Consider the following 16,830-nt stretch of genomic DNA (forward strand, 5'->3'; position numbering starts at 1 on the left):
CAGTTAATTACACTTGTTAATTATTTTAATTACTCCCAGGGTAATGGTCCAGGTAGAGAGGCGGACCCCGCTGGGCTACATAGACATAAACACAGAGTAGAAAAGTCGGTGTTTACTCCAAAGAGCTACGTCGGTGTAACCGGTCTATAAGAGCACGGGTGGTGAAACCGGAGCAGGGAAAGCTTGGCCTAGATTTGCAAATTTCTGTTTGCAGGATTTACCGGAGGCGGCCCAAGGGGAAGGCAGCTCCTGCGGGATTTCCCTCGGACTGGGCTCTCCGGGCTTGGGGTGGCGACCCCAGCCTCTCCCTCCTTAGCAGAGACGACGCTTTCCCGTGCGAAATGGAGCCGCGACGTGGCGACGCGGTTACGGGCAGCACCTCTGCGACGGCAGATACGGTTGTGCGAAGGAAGAAATGAAAGCGGGCGAACTTTCAGCCCAGCTGAGGCTCAGTCCTAGGCTTGGTGACAGCGTCCCTCTAACTACGAGGCTAGGGGAACGGCGGCCCCCGTATCAGTAAAACAAAAAAGATCATTTGTGGTCTCGCAGAGCAGCATCTGCCAGCACCCTTGTAGCCAGGATGAAATCCGAGAGTGGCCGCAATCTAAACCTTCTCTGCAGTTGCTTTTATCTTACCGAGGGGAAAAACAAACAGAAGAGAACCAGAAAGCTTTGTGGCTAAGATGTCTCACATCTGGTTTTAGCTCCAAGAAATGTACTTCCACCCCCTCCCCGAATTGTTAATGTTAAACAAACAAAACCCCGGCGATTTTTCTGGATTTCGGCTCTCGGATAAGTTACAAGCAGCTTTGACTGCGAATTCCAGGCTCGCGCTACCCTTCATCCCTAACGCAAGCAACGCACCTCGCCTGGCCGGGAGGGAGGCAAAGCCAAAAGCCGTGCCCTGGGGCGGCACGCCGGGACTGGCAGGGAGAAGCGGTTTGTGCCTCGGCACGAGGAGGCATTTCCAATTTGGGCCAATTCCTTAGAAATTTCACGCCGGGAGTGCTCTGCCGGAGCTCTTGCACCTCTCTGGGACAGGCTCCGCGTTGCACGCTCCTCGCGTCTGCTCTGAGAGGGGCTTGAGCTTCGTCGGTGCTGCAGGGAGCCTGGCGAGGAGTAGAATGAAGCTGGGCTCTCCTAGGGAGAGATGGATTTCCTCCTTCCAGCGAGATGAACCCGGTTTAAATCTTGACCACTCTATTTTTAGGTTTCAATACAGTGTTTTTGCCTGCGTTATTTATGCTTCCCCCCCCTTTTTTTAAGAACAGCTGGAAATGTTTAAGATGTGCCCAATTGTATTAACATGCCTTTGAGAGCTGGATGGTGTCAATTTGATTTCTGCTCTTCTAGAAACAGAGCTTTCTGATTTGTGATCTTTATTCCTTTTATATCACGTAAGCACCTACTTCATTCCGCTGCTTTCAGGTGTTACGTCAACCCGAAGTTCACGCTAACGCATCTGCACATCACGTATTTCCGTCCGACACGTTTCGAGCAGTTCCCTCGCCGGTGCCACAGGAGGACGGCGGCGTTTCATCCCTCCGGGATCCCATCCCGCCGGCCCCTCGCTGTCCCGGTCCAGCAGCGCTGGCAGGGGTAGCTCAGTCGGGGCAGACGGAGGGCGCGGGAGCGGCACAGCGGTCCTCTCTCCATCCCCTCCTTCCGTCACGCCAAGCCCAATCCTAACCACGCTCCTCCAAAAGCAGGGGACGGCGGCCAAACGAGACACCAGCGACTTCTGCCACCCACCTCCACGCTCGCGTGCGACCAGCTCCCCTCTTCTTCGGGCGCTGGGACGGTCTCTGGCCAGAAGCCACGTTAACATTGTTCTCTCAAAATGAGAGAGGCTCCTCGAGAGCCAGGCAGCGCCGGGCCCAGGGGTGTTCTCGGCTCTCTGGAGCCCGTCCAGCGCGTCAGGTTTCAGAGCTGGGGCTCCCAGGCCAGCTGCACCGGGAAGGAACATCACCGCTGGGACAATTAGAAAGAAGAACCATCCGTTTCTGTTCAGGGGATTCAATTTTCTTTCTGCTTCATCAGATTAACACCAATGTAACTCCATTAACTACCAGGGAAGTTGCTCTTGATCTGAAAATCAGACCCGTCGGATTTTCTGGTTTTTGCGTGCAGTCACTTCATTCAAAGGAGCGAAGGTGGATGTAGGATGTACCTACAAAAACCTTCCTTGTGTGTGGGCTGGGGAGTGGGGTTGGTTTTTTTTTTTCTTTTCCCCATTTATCCTTTTTTTTTTTCAAATCCCAACGACCTGACTGCAATTTTCGTTTTCTGCTTGCTGATGCCAGCCGTGCATTTTCTCTCCCATTCCTCTCCCGGTGCTGCTCCAGCACATTGCTGCCGACGGACACCAGGAAGCAGCCTGGAGGCGCTTCCTTCCACTTCCACCCTCACCTTCCCGGACAGCGAGCGGTGTTTTTCCAAGCCTTTCACTGTTCTGACAAAGCACTAACCAAATGCTTGCCCAAGTTCTGCTGAAGATCCTGTAAGAACACGCATTATTGCGAGGAATGGGAAATCTCGGTGTTTTCTCTTCACCTGGGCCGTTGTTCACGGTCATCTCACTGTGCTGACCGTGACTTATAGCCGTACGCTACCGGCATTTCTATTTGGGCAGGGTAAGGTGGCCCCAGACACCGATTCCCACCCAAACCACCCTGCCATCCTCTTCAGCGATTTGTAGCGTTCCTGCTTAGCAGGTAACGGCACCGGTAGCGCTCACAGTCTGCTTGTTAAACAGGACGTAAGGTTTGTCAAACTACCTCGAACGACAATGAATATCTAAAAAATTACGACCAGCAATATCGCCTCCTTTCACCAGTTCCACTGCAAAACCCAAGCCAGCAGTTGTCCACATATCTTGTCCAACAACCGAGGAGCTATACGGCCATCTCACCGTTGCAAGGTGTTGCCAACCTCATTTTACATCTCCCCTGGCTCCCCTCGTTTTAATCTTCCCCTAGCTAAAAACATCGCTGTGCCACCTCAGAGCCATCACTATCTTTAGACTCATCAACCTGTTTGTCACGTCGCGTCTTCTAAGGTCCGTAATTGTTATGATTAATAATGATAATCAAACTCCCGCAGCCGATCTCGCCTGCCTAGCAATTCTATGAATCTTTCATAACCAGCATCAGAATTTCAGGCAAACACGTACTGCTTGTACCCCGAGCGCTGCTCGACAGCCCGGCAAGGATCTCGGTGAAGGTTTAATTTCTCCGCACATTCCGACGACACCCGAGAGCAGGTACACCCAACCGACTGGTCTGCAAAAAGATTTTCTCCCTTCAAAACCTCTGCTTTTTGGACAACCGTAAACTAAGCAAAGCTTGTGAGAGGACGCGGAGCTAGCCTTTGAACCGGTGTCCAGGCATCAGGACCAAGAGACGAGGAGGATTTGGCAGAAGGCAGGCAATTTAGTTAGTTGTGCAACTCAATACCCCAATTGCTCAGAAAAGTTATGAATTTGAGCGAGGAGGTTTGTCTGAAAAGTTCTTAAGCAATTTTCTGTGTTTATTTGAAACAGGAATCTGATTATAACAATAGTTACAGAATTAAGAACAACTCTCGCCCTGGCACCAGAAGAGGAAGAAATAAACAAAACCACTCACTCAATTGCATGTTTCTGTGTAAAACCCCCTATAATAAAATGGAGAAACATGACCTGACATACAGAATGACCTCAATTAGCATATGACGGGCTGATTATACCTTGGCATATGGATGAGCCCTTTGCTAAGAAGAAAATATCAACCACATTGATAGTGTCTGCTGTTATTTAAATAATAATGCTTGAAACGCTCAGTGACTAGAGAAGCCAAAGAGAAACGGTTCAATGGTACCAAGATCCGGAGGAGGAGCTCACCTTCCTTGCAGAACTGGATTCGCTATTTTAAGCCCTTTTAGAGAAGCCACTGGGAGCGGGGGAATATGCAAGTATGAAACATTTTATTCCAATATGCATTTTCCCCCTGAAGCAGTAAAGGCCCGTTGGTATTTCTCATCAACTTCAAGCAGCATTCAGTCAGACCCTAAAACTGACTGTACCATGTGTCCAAAGCACGCCGCTCTGCTTGCTAGTGATCTTTCATTATGTAAAAGCAGGCTAAATGCAGCAAAATAATTTTTACGTGTAGAAGTGTCAGGATGACATTGGAACTATTGCTGGATCCTCTTCAAACCGGGACATTCAGAATCTCCCTGGTTTTACCCACATCTCACCACACTTTGCCAGGCAGCTACTTCTCTCCATCACTTTTCATTGCGGGAGAGACTGTACGCCCAAAAGTCACCGATTCTGGGCTGCGCTGGATTAAGGGAATAAACCGCAAAGGAAAAGGCCCCCAAATATTCTCCCACCTTTTCTGCAGAGGAAGATCTAGCTCAGTTAACCCCAAAGCTTTTATAGAGCAGTTCTACAGAATGAAAGGTGGTGCAGCAGGAATAAAAATCCCCGGTGCCTTAGGCCTTGAAAATTAAATCCACATTAAACATCGGCGCCCTGGGGTACCGATCCTGAAACACGCATTTAATACAAGACACTATGCATTGAGATGCTGAGTTAGGTTTTGGAGAGGAGATAAAATGTGCAAGCTCTTGGAATTTCACATTTCTGTGAAACAATTTAATGCAAAATATAAGGTTTCTGCATTGCAGACATTTTTCTTCTCATTAAATATATAATGTATTGGGTCATCAATGTGAAGAAACTTTATATAAAAGGAGGCTTTAAGAGGAAAATTTGAAGTGTCCTTGAAAAAGTTGCATAGAATAGCTGTAGCAACAAAAATGAGGCTAGGTAAAACCAATACGAACCCCCCATTTAACTACTGTCAGGTCCTGCTGTCGCTTCCCAGGATAACGAAGCTGGCATTAACGGAAAGCGCGTCTGTACACACCCATGTTATCATACTAGGAGAAGCTGAGGGAGTCCAAGAAAACATTTTGCGAGTAATACATGTTTAAAGAAGAGGACTATAAGCGACAGTCATGAAGTACGCACTTTAACCAGGACTATGAACATTCCTACATAAACAGAAAACTATTTTATACTATTAAGGGTTTGACATAAACGTGGGAGTCTCTCTTAGAAATACTGCAGAAGCGTAAAGACCCCCCCCCGAATCATAATCAATTAATAGGCACGTAAAAGAAAACCAGACAATACCCTTCAGAATTTATAGTCATATCTATAATGCTTAAGGTGTACTGGACAGCACTGAGTATCCCACCTTTATTCAAGTGAGTACCAGGGTTTGCAAGGTCAGCCTTCACCCGAAAGCGCTGGCCGCGTTTCCCAACTAGCGTAAGCCAGCACGTCTCCTCTGAAATCATTCCTCTGAAATCACCTATTCCCATTCTGGCTGCCCATAAAATCATTTTTGTTTGTTTACACAACTGAGGAGGACAGGGACTTGAGCCCTAATCATGCTGTGGCCCAAGACTTTGTAGCCTTCGCCACGGTTCTCTCAGCCTGAAGCCCTGTACTACTGCAACTCTTCTGGAACTCAACAGCTTTCCAGCAGTACGTTTGCAGCACAAGCAACAAACCACAATCAGCTTTTGAGGAGTCTTTTTTATTAAGATAAATCCAGCAAAATTCCTAACAGTGGGTACATACAACCGACCTGCCCTTTTAAAAGAAATGTTTGTATTTCATTTAAAAACATGATTACACTTTTATTTATTTATTTTTTCAAAACTGACAAAATAAAATTACATTTGGGAAACAACAGATTTCCAGCTCTTAGGTTTTTCATGAAAATAGCTCACCTTCTTTATAAAAGCAACCCACAGAACCACTGGAATGTTTAACACGGTTATTTGTTTTGAGACCTCCCCACTTTAAGAAACCATACAACACATACAAGGGAAAAATTAAAATCTGAAGTCTGTAAGCATGACTTACACAAAAAGGGACACACTGACAGAAGTCAAAAGCTACCACCACTTATTCTTTCCATGTACCATACAAACTATTACAATCACAAAATTTAAAAACAATGATTTTTTTTTTGTTTTGTTTGTTAGGGATTTAATTCCCAAGTAACCGAGATGAAGATGTTCCATAATTAAATTCATGCTAAAAAAACCTGCATTTATAAAATAGTTGATAAAAATATTCCTCTCTGTTAACAATACAGCATGGAGGTACGGATACCAAATGATGGAGATATAGGGCAGGGTTAACATTACTCGGACTTGGCTTCCTTATCATCAGGTGCTTCAGCAGCTGGTGCCTATAAAAGTGTTTGGGAAGAATAGAAATATTATTCGTAATGCTAACTGGATTCTGTTCTAACAAGCATCAAAGAAAGACTAGTTTGTTAGCACACACACAGACAACACTTTGCGTAGACAGACAAGAACCCACAGCTACTACAGAAAGTATCGACATACCACCACGTTGGCTGATAATTCTAAAAACTAGAACACAGAGGAGTGTTAATTGATGATCGAGTTAATTTTGGAACATTAAGAGCCTCTGAAGAAGCAGAAGTTTAGAACATATTCTAGATTAGGATCAATCATATGCTAGGGAAAGTTCAAGTCCTCATCTCCGCAAGTCACAGGCAAGCGCAAGAATTACACATAAAACCGCGATACTTGTCTGTTGTCCAAACTGCGGGGAAATTGGTTTCCACCCGCTTTCTACCCCGTATTATTTTTTAGCAAAGCAGCTCCTGAATTAGTTTTAAAAATGAAAGAATGAACGGCCCGTTAACTGGGTAATGATACTTGATACATGGAGAGAGATCACTGTAAGTCAAAAGCAACACAACAGGCTAGTCTGTGCCTATGGGGCAAAGGGAGCCCGTAGCAAACGTTGTGGTTCTACTATCTGCAGGAAATCTGCTGGGAAAAGGCCATCGGGAGCTGACTGAGGCTTGTAGCTAGTCCTAGCAAACGGCAGCTCTTAGGTAAGTAGCTGATACAGTAAGAACCTGTAAGAAAACAGCTTGCAGATCCAGAGACAAGACCGAGTTTATTTTGCAGATCTCTTGTTGAATTGTTCTGAGGCGACGAATTGTTTTAAAGAATTGTGTAAAACTTAAAACCAGATTTCTGGCACAGTACCAACCCGTGCTGAGTAGAAGAGGCAATCCAGCAGTGCAGAGAGGATATGCGAAGTCAGCTCAGGGTTGGATAGCAATCTTACTGAGCTCTATTGTTCCCCAAATATTCTGCATCGCTCTTGTGCCAACCCTGAGAGGGACGCTACGATAGCACAGACCACCTGTGGAAGGGCTCTATCACATAGCAGGAATGAGTTTGAAGGAGAACGCTACTCTTTCAGGGGCTGCCCTGTGCAGATACAGCAGCTGGTCTGTCTTTACAGGATGGCAGTGAAACACACCACCTTCTGACAAGGAGGCCCGATCGTTAGTCCCTGCAGATGTATTACCAATAGCTCTGTGTTTATTCCCATGTTTACTGTAGCTAAAGTACCTCATTAGTTTTGGTATCTCCGTTTTCAGAGTGGTTTTCTTCTTTAGCATCCTCTTGTTTAGTTTCATCTTTGCCTTTGGCTCCTTTCTTCCCTTTTGTTGCTGCCTTTTTGTCCTCCTTTTTATCATTTGCTGCCTTTTCTTTCTGTTAAGAAAACAGACCGTGATATGGTAAATGCTAATTTTCACCTCGGACATCTGTGTACGCACGTTCTCAACTCTAAAACTGTCCACACAACCTGCTTCTACACACTGAACTTCCTACTGACAAAGATGAGATGGAAGTTTCTAAGGAGAACTGCTTTCCTTCCATTCTGTCCTGAATGTGCTACTTGGGCAGTGCATAATATAAAAGCAGCCATGGCTGGGGTTAAAAGAATTCCTATTTTAAATAGGCATTCAATTAAATTAGCTAAAAAATGTTGGAGTTGAACTGGCCTGTATTTCTGCTGCGCTGCTGAAAGGCATACCACAGAACAAAAAGAACATGTACAACCAGTGGAAATACCAGAATACTTCAGATGTGCTATTAATGCCTATTTAGAAAACTGTAACAAAGCTGTAGTCAAAGGACTTTCCCCCTCCCCTGCCAGAAATATTCCTTACTATAATAAACCATTTGTGTGATAGACAAGTTGGGGGCTCAACAACATTGCTGCAATAACAAGGAAAACTTTGCATTTATTATTTAAGTGCAGTTCCTTATATGTGGATCAGGCTAAATCAAAACAAAACTTGATGCTACAACTTCTGTAGTCAGAGTCTTCTATATGGCAAGGTCAGATCCTGACCCCAGTACAGTAACAAGCACGACTCTCATTAGTTTCACTTCCGAGGATCTGCCTCTTGCTGCCAATAAGTAACCGCACTAAGCAAACTAGCTTAGATCCTCGCTTGATTAACCTAGTTCCAACAAAGGAATCACAAATATCTGCAAAATTACTACTCACAGGTAAGTGAAGATAAACAGATAATTACTGAAAATAAATATATGCATATCTACTCAGAAGACGCAGTTGTCTCAGTGCCTACAAGTTACAAAAAGGATACTTTCTGATTTCAACACCTCGCTTATTAGCGTACAAAATTAATTCACATTAAATATGAGCTGCTTGCTAAGGGTAAACACAGATACAGAGTATAAGGGGCAAAGTCACTCGATTCTTCAATGATACCAATGATTAAAAATTCACCAAAATTAACACCAAATCCTGTAATAAAGCAGAAAATTGAAGACAGAAGGTTACCAGCACTCAAATGGGTGAGGGTCTCTTTCCCCAGCCCGAACTTGCTGAGGGATTTCAGTCCACCTGGGAAACTCAACTACGATACGGAGTTAGGAGTCCCCTTCTCCCAGGTGTGCCCACTCTCAACAAGCCTCTCTTCCTTTCTGGGGACTGACTTATCAGAGGTATGTAGCAGCTCTTTCCGAGAGAAGGAAGAGAGTCACCAGAGGAGGAAAGAGAAGAGTATGCCTCCACTCACTCTTTTTCCCCTCCGTTGGCTGAACAGTCCTCCCAACTCGAGAGAGAGGCAGAAGAAAGATAAATATCACAGGAATATCAGCACCCGAGTAGTCTGGTACTGTTTGGCCGTAAGATTTAGAATTGCAATACTGCTATGGTCCTGGTTTGCTCTGTCATTTGAACAGACCTCATCAGACCTTTGAAGCACATGTAAGTCGCCCACTGTGACGGGTTCCTCCTCCCAGCAGCACCAGTATGCTGCAAACTCATGAGCACAGGCGTGATAGTCACTTGCTCTTCCGATGTGAAGCCGTAAAGGATTTTTAAAGACTTGAGGTTGTGTGAAGAAGAGTATCTTTCCCCTTACCCCATCAAAAAAAGACAACACAGTACTAACAGAGCTAAAACTGTAATTCTCTGTAGCCCGCTTGTTGCTACCCAAGGAGATACTGTTATTTTTCAATTTCCAAGCTTCTTCCGTCCTCTCAGCTAGTTCTGAGCTAATACCATGTATTAATTTTACATGTTTTGTAAAGTGATAAAAACTTTTTTCCCAGCTCTGTTTTTAAAGCTAAGTTTAAAAGGTGAAATCCATTCTGACACACGAAAAAACATTCAAAGAACCCAAAGGTTGCAAAGTTAAGCATTTGAGGGAAACAAGCGTTAAAGATGCCGGCACAATTCTTATCACATCTCCCTTTGCAGAGATATTGATACAGTATTAGGAGCTCTAGAGAGCCAAAAATGCAACACAAGTATCCTGAAGCAAGAGGACCTCAAGAAGCAAGAGGACCGACACTTTCCAAGCCCAAGTGGGGGCAATGTGTGGGGCAATGACCAAGGCACCACTCCCAGAACTAAACCGCATGCGATCCCAGAGGAAGATTGCGCACCATACAGCTTGTGCAGTAAGGAGCCAAACTAAGTTTTGACAGTCACTTACAGCCCTTAACTTTTGAAAGCTTACTTTTGCAACTTTTAAGGTTCTATTTATGCATCTTTTGTATATAAACCCTGAGATGTTTCCATAAAAATAAAAAAGCAAACTTGACAAAGGAAAAAAGGAAACACCAACAACATGCATCGTATGCAACTGCACTGACCTCTGCATGGGTCATCAGCAGAGGCTGAACCCAGGACTTTTAGATGCCCGAGCCAGCCCCCGGCCATGGAAGAGCCACCACCAGCGGTAGGCTCTCCCCATCCCGGGGCACCAGCCACTAGAGGGAGATGGAATCCAGAGTGTGCCAGCCGCTTGCTCGCACCACAGCAACGCGGAGCAGCGGGGTTCCTACCTTCCCCTGGATTCCTACATTCCCCTGGATCTAGAAATCTGGCTGCAGGACCAAGACGCAGATGTGAAAAATTTGCTCTGCACACCACTGCGATTGCAGAGATGCGGGGTCCCCAAAACAACAAGCGGGGTTCTCCATCCTGTCCACTTCTTGTGACATCTCTGCTGCTCCATATAGCAGGACGCGGAGGCAGAACCGTTTTTTCATCGTGTGGAAGTTGGCCGTGCCGTATGCAATTGCAAGGCCCTTTTAAATGTACAGAAAAAGAGCTCCTGGTTCCCAGCCCGTCATCCCCATCTCCAATACCTGTGCTTTGCCCGTATGACCATCCAAAACCACAACAGAAAACGTATGATGGGAGCAGTTTAAAAAGAACACTAAAGTTTTATTGGTTTGGGTTTTTTTTTCCCCCAGCTGCAAAATCCTAATACAATCTGAATATTTACAGACAGATCTAAAAAAAGGACTGCAATCTGTGACCACTGGGGAAGTCTGTGACAGGAAGGGGGTATAAAGAAATACCTCGCGGATTGCAGAACTGTCCCCTTTCAAATTTCAAACTGTTGCTCCAAAGCACAAAGGAGCTTTAAATGGTTTCTTTTTTAACTGTACTGTCAGATACGCCGACATTTTTGACATTTCCAAAATATCCAGCTTAAGGAAACGGGTATGTAAAACTTTATCCCCAGTCATTAAAATTTGATAAACTGATAACTAACTAAAAACAGTGCCTTTGAATGAAAACATCGTAAGAAACTAATTAAAAGCATGATTTTCAATGCCTTCTCTAATTGAGCCTCTGATCTCTATTCAAAGCATCATTTTTCCAACAATACACTATGTGAAACTTCAGAACCGCCTTTGCAAGCAGCAAAGCCTCACCACAACTCATTTAGAATCTGTTCAGTTTACCACATTCCTTCACTAGGAATTGCATAAAATTATCTTTACATCTTTGATGTTCTTTTAACTCACATTAAGTCAATCTTATATCTTTAAAGTAAAAGATAAAAAAACCAAAATGGTTAGTTGGGGATTTCTCCCCCCCCTCTCCCCCCAAAACGCCTTGAGAAAGAAAAGTATAACTTCAGTTCAAGAGATCTTGAACACTTACCTTAGGTGCTGCCTTTTTGGGCTTTGGCTCCGGTTTAGGCGGAGCAGGTTTCTGTACAAAACATACATAAGAAGCACAGAGTCAGATGAATGCTATAAATGTTTTAGCAACATGTTGGTAACTTTTGAAAACTATTCAAACAAGTAGTTTTGAGCTGTTCGGTTCATTCTGTAGTAGGAAGGAGTAAATGTCAGAAACAGATCGGTATCTTTCGTTATCCAAACCCATGTTTCCTCGTGTATGTTACAGTGGTTATGGTACAGATGCCGACAGTAGCAGTAAGTGGATCATTACTGTGTCTGGGTGTTACTGTCTGCCGTGAAGGCAAGCAGCTGTGAAAAACGAAAGGTATTAACATTTGGGCATAACTCTCTGTATGAATACACATCTTAGCTTTCACTGAAATTAAGTACTTTCTTTTTTTAAATAACATCCGTTATCCACTTGGCATTTCCAAGACGGCTTAAAAAAGGGCTGGGTGCACTAAGCGTCTGTAGCAAAGGATGCCAAGAGCCTGTGCAAGGCTGTGACTTTGGGCTGAACCCTACCGCGTGACAGAGATTTACACCCTCTAGGTCTCAGTTTACCCAACACTTGGGCCCGCAAAATCAATGGGCAAATTACAAAGTATAAGAAGGGAGCAGGTAATTTATAGAGCTACGAGCAGGTATTTGTATGGAGAAGACCCAGAGAGAACAAATGCATCTTGAAATCAATACTCCTTGACTCTGGATATTCCTGCGTCCAGATTGAATGTTAACTAACACAGACATTGTATCTCACATGAAATGTCTAAAAGTAAGCCTGTAACACGTTGATACTCAAGGATTGTTAACACAGAATAGGAAAGTTTACTCTTAAATATTGCAATACTCTAACCATGCCTTTCACAACACTGGTTGGAAAAAAACACATAGTTTATCTATAACTGTCCCCTAGAACTTAGCATCCCACATAATGTAATATTAAAGAAGTAAATAAAGATACTTACAGCGGATAGTCTAGCTGACCTTCTCTTTGGCTGCGTAAAGAAAGATGCGTCACTAACATTCAGAGAGCATATAAAGCAGTACTTTCTCAGAACTTCAACCCAGAGTAACAGGGCACATATGCTACACCATGAAGCCCCATACAAATTCTAGGATTCATGAAATTACGGGCATTATGGCAATGACTTCCCCAAAAGCGCCGCTTTGTTCCATAGTTCTAACTCCACACCGCCGCCTTTTTACCCCACTAAGGTGGTAAGGGAGAAGGTTTCTTTACTTCCAGAAACTATGCCATTAAGGCTCTGTCACCGAGCTGTTTGTAAGGCTAAAGGGAACACGTTCCCCTCTGAACCGATGGCCTCTGGCCTGCAGCTGGGACACCCAGCGCCCACCTCGGGCCACAGGCCAAAGGTCCGAGCCTGTCCCCACAGCGAGGTGCGGGGCCCTCGTAATTTCTGCGGAGCACCACAGAAGTTCTCGAAGGAGTGGGGACCGACACCGAAGAAGCAGCTCCTACCTCCTCCTTTGCCTCGCCTTCAGCTGGAGCCTGCAAGGAAAGCGAGAGACCGAGGTGAGAAGGCGGCGCCATCCCCTGCACTCAGCTCCCTGACACCGCCCTGAGGGGGAACACCCCCCACCCCACCCATCAGACCCCACTGGGGGTTTTATCCGCACCCCCCCCCGGGCTTCCTTCCCCGCTCCCCTCCCGGGCCAAGAAGAGTGAGGGAAAATCGATGGCGGCCAGTTCCCCCCCTTTCCCTCAGACTACAACTCCCAGAATGCCTCGGGGCCGCGAGGCGACGTCACCACGCCGAGACGTCCCCGCGTTTAAAAAGTTCCCGCCAAATTACCTGCCACAACAAGGTCGTCGCAGGTTCCTCACAAGGACAATGTCGGCGACCCGGCCCCGTCGCGCCCGTAACCGCCCGCGGGGTTTCGGCCCGATCCCGCCGCCCCCGGCCCCGCCGTTCGGGGCCGGGGGCGGCGGGATCGGGCCGAAACCCCGCGGGCGGTTGGGAGTCGTGAGGGGGAGAGGGGGGGGGCCCGCACCGCGCCGCCTCCTCCTCCTCTTCCTCAGCCACCGGGAGCGCGGCCGCACCGAGAGCCGAGCGGGGCGACCCGCGGGGGCCCTGCCCCGGTTGGCGGTAGCGGGTTCGGTGGCCGCGGGTGGAGGGTCGGAGCTGGCGGAGGGGAGAGGAAAGGCGGGGGGGGGGGGGTGTTCGTGAGGGGGGGTGGGGGGCCCCGCCGAGCTAAAGTTACTAATTATGGTGGTGAATCCCTTCCCCGCTTTCCTTCAAGGACAGTTTCAAATTCTGCGCCGCCTAATGGCTCCAAATTACCATTGCACAACCATCTGGTATGACAAGAAGTGGGAGAGGAGAAAAAAAAAAAAAAAAAAAAAAGGGAGAACAAAGGCAAACGCAGGAGAAAGAGGCACCGTTTAGACCCAAATCCTCCCGGGGAATGGCCCGATCCGCCCTAAAATGCTCCCCGTGGTGCCCGGGAGGGCTGGGGCCGTTCGGCCCCGGGCTTTTCGGCGCTGGGCGAGCGGCAGAGCCCTCGGTGCTTAGCGCTGCCTGCCTGTGTTCTCCATAGGGGCAGCAGCAGCACTATGGCTGTTTGTAATCCAGCATGGAGACACTGCTCAGCCTTCTCCTTGCAAACAAAACAGCCCAAAGTGAACTCACGGGTTCCCCTGCCCGCGCCGAGCAACCCCCAACACACGCCCTAAGCCCTCTCCCTCCGGTCCTAGCTCCACTTTAGGACATACACAAAAAATTAAAAATGCAAAAAAAAAAAACCAACCCAAAAAACCCCCCTCACAAAACCCCCAAAAAACTCCACATACACACACACGCGCGCGCGCAAAAATTTACAGATAATTTTGCAAATGCTGCTTTAATCTCTCTCCTTCGTTCCCCATCTGTCTCCCCTATTTTTTTTTTTTGTACTTACCTTTCTTTTGGGCATAGTTGCACCTTAATAGTTGATTGCAAAATATATATAGATATATATAAAAAATAAATGTAACCACCGAAAAACTGTTTCAACCGTTCTGCAAAATTGCAAAAAAAAAAAAAAAAAAAGAGCAAGATGTATAAGGGACCAAGAGTTAATTGCAGCAGAAACTGAACAAAAAAAAATCCCCCCCTCTTTATTGCAAACAGTAAAATACACCAACACGCAACCAAACTGCATGAATGGGGAGCGCGAGATGGGCCCAGCCGTCGAGTGACGGCCGCGGCGGCCAATGGGAGCGCGGGTAGCGGCCCGGGAGGCGGGGCGTGGGCGGGGGGCGGGGCGGCGGCCGTAGCGCGAGAGACGCTCGCAGACGAAGGGACGGCGGCTCTACGCTGTCTGCGCAGCGGAGCCGGCCTAAAGCGCGCGGTGAATACGGCGCCGCCGTCCGCGGAGGGAAGGGCGCCGCCGGCTGCCCGAGGGCGGCGGGCGGGGAGGCGACGCGGAGCGGGGGCAGCTCCCCCACCCTTCCCCTCCCCTCCCCGGCCCGCCGCTTCTCCGAGCGCCTCCGCGCACGCCGCGTCCTGCCCCGGCGGCCGCAGATTTCCCTCCCTTCCCCCCCCCTCCCCCGCTCCTCCCCGCTTCCTTCCCCGCGTTCCCCCCAGAGGCCGCGAAAGAAACTTCCCCGAAAGTTACCACAGGCCGCAGGACGACAACATGGCCGCCTCGGCGGCGGCTCCGGCCCTCCCGCCGCGCTGGGCTGCGGGGGGCCGCCATGCCGCGGGGCGCTGAGGCCTGGTGGCCGCGGAGGCCGGAGCAGCGAGGGGGCAGCTGGGCCGGCCGGCGGTAGCCGCCAGCTCCCGCCATCGCGGTACCTGTTGGAAAGGGCCGTCAGACACCCCCCCACACACACCCGGGGTTACCTCAGCCGGCGGAGCGGGCTGTGCGGCCTTTGTCCGCCTCGGCCCCGCGAGGTGGGAGCGGGGTGACCGAAGGGTGTAACTGCCTCTGGGTCTGGGCGAGAGCAGGGCAGGGATTGCGGCCACCGGTTTGGGCTCGAAGTTGCCTTTTGGTCTGTTAGATCTCGGCTGAAGCGTGGGAGATCTCTCCTGGAGCTGGGCCTATGAGTTGGAGGTAGGCCGTAAGGTGAAGTCTCAAGCTTCTGAACGGATTCAGGAAAATTTGCTCTCGTTTCCATCGTAACTGCAATTTCTGTCAGGGTTACTGCCATCTCTTTTGAATATTTCATTGGGGAAAGCACAAGGCATGTAATAATACCACCTTTAGGACCAAAGCACTTTGCAACTAAGATTTAAAGCAGGAACTGCTGCTCTGAGGTGTGACTAAAAAAGCCAGTCTAATCTCTTTCTGAAAACCTACAATAAAGGGGATTCTGCAGTCTTCCCAGATAGCCTGTTTCAGCACCCAACTGTCCTTAAAACCACGGAGTTTTCCCCAGCATCTAAACCATACTTTGGCTGTGAATTTAAGTTTCTTTGCCCGGTGTCTAGCAGATACAAAGAACAATCAATAAGCATCGCTCTATGCTAACATCTTGGATGCTGTATCGTTTCACATAATACTACCACATTTTCCCTTAAACTTCATTTTTCTAGACTAAACAAATGCTCATATGCCTCATGATCTCATCGGCCATGTTTTCCACACATTTTATCATTCTTGGACCGCTGCGGACTCTTCAACTTTGCACTCTTCCTTACATCTATATCCAATAATCAGGTTAATTAGGTAACCTATCTTGGCGTGGCATTTGCCGACTTTCCAATAGCATCACCATGTTGGTTCAGATTGTTCTGCTGATCCCCTGTAATCCCCAGATCCCTTTCAGTGCTGCCCTCTGAACAGCTGTTCTCCCTATTCTTGACAAATTCATGGTGACTTTTTGTTTCGTTGCTTTTGACGTTACCTCATTCCCAAAGTGCTCATATGTCAATAGTTTATTCTCTTCCTGGACTGTGGAGTTACACAGAGCATCCACGAGTCCACCCTTCTGCCCCTTCCTCCAGTCAATGTAGAACCATCAAATGCCATGATTTTTTTTTTTTTCTGTTGATGCACACCAATTATTCAAAAACTTCTAGGAGTGGCCTCCTAAATAACTGGGGAGCGCATTTGCCAGGCACTGCTGACCTCAGTGTAAGCACATAACCAAACACAATTTACTCTGTTCTTCCCTGCTGCTACCTGTTGCTGTCATCTTTCTAAAAAGGTTGGGTTTACTAACTGGTGGCAATTCACTTTATTTGAAGGCTGAAGCAAAGAAGACACGGCTTGCTTTTTTTTGATGTGTGTGCCTTCCTTTATTTGTTCTCTTTTTTTCTGTCAGTAATAAGATTTTCTGTTGTTTCGCTGTTACTTCTAATGTGTATAAATAGAACGTGTTCCTATATCCTTCTCTGTTCCTTCCTCACTGCAACTAATTTTGGACCTTTGTCTCTCATTTTATTCCTACGTGCCTGTGCCATCCCATTCTACTAATTAGTTGTCTGCTTATTTCTACTTTTTGCACAATTTAGAAGGAGA

At 47.2% G+C, this 16,830-nt stretch overlaps 1 protein-coding gene across 1 annotated transcript; it reads right to left on the minus strand.

The window, feature by feature from the left end:
* Positions 1 to 5,575: 5,575 nt before the first annotated feature.
* On the minus strand, positions 5,576 to 14,568 carry HMGN5 (high mobility group nucleosome binding domain 5). Its single transcript, XM_054839721.1, has 6 exons — positions 14,284 to 14,568; positions 12,845 to 12,874; positions 12,330 to 12,359; positions 11,339 to 11,389; positions 7,465 to 7,608; positions 5,576 to 6,254 (listed from the first exon to the last, which is right to left on the minus strand). The coding sequence occupies exons 1-6, from the start codon at positions 14,296 to 14,298 to the stop codon at positions 6,207 to 6,209; spliced, it is 318 nt and encodes a 105-aa protein (XP_054695696.1). The 5' UTR covers positions 14,299 to 14,568; the 3' UTR covers positions 5,576 to 6,206.
* Between the last annotated feature and the right edge of the window lie 2,262 nt (positions 14,569 to 16,830).

This window comes from Grus americana, chromosome 12 (assembly GCF_028858705.1).
Source record: "Grus americana isolate bGruAme1 chromosome 12, bGruAme1.mat, whole genome shotgun sequence".
Lineage (NCBI taxonomy): Eukaryota > Metazoa > Chordata > Aves > Gruiformes > Gruidae > Grus > Grus americana.

Bases quoted from the DNA above. Each gene is read 5' to 3' on its own strand.
- HMGN5 (XM_054839721.1), bottom strand. The intron at 12,360-12,844 runs GTAGGAGCTGCT...TTCTTTACGCAG, and splicing joins AAGGCGAGGCAAAGGAGGAG to CCAAAGAGAAGGTCAGCTAG. The intron at 6,255-7,464 runs GTACTTTAGCTA...ACACTTTTATAG, and splicing joins GAGATACCAAAACTAATGAG to GCACCAGCTGCTGAAGCACC.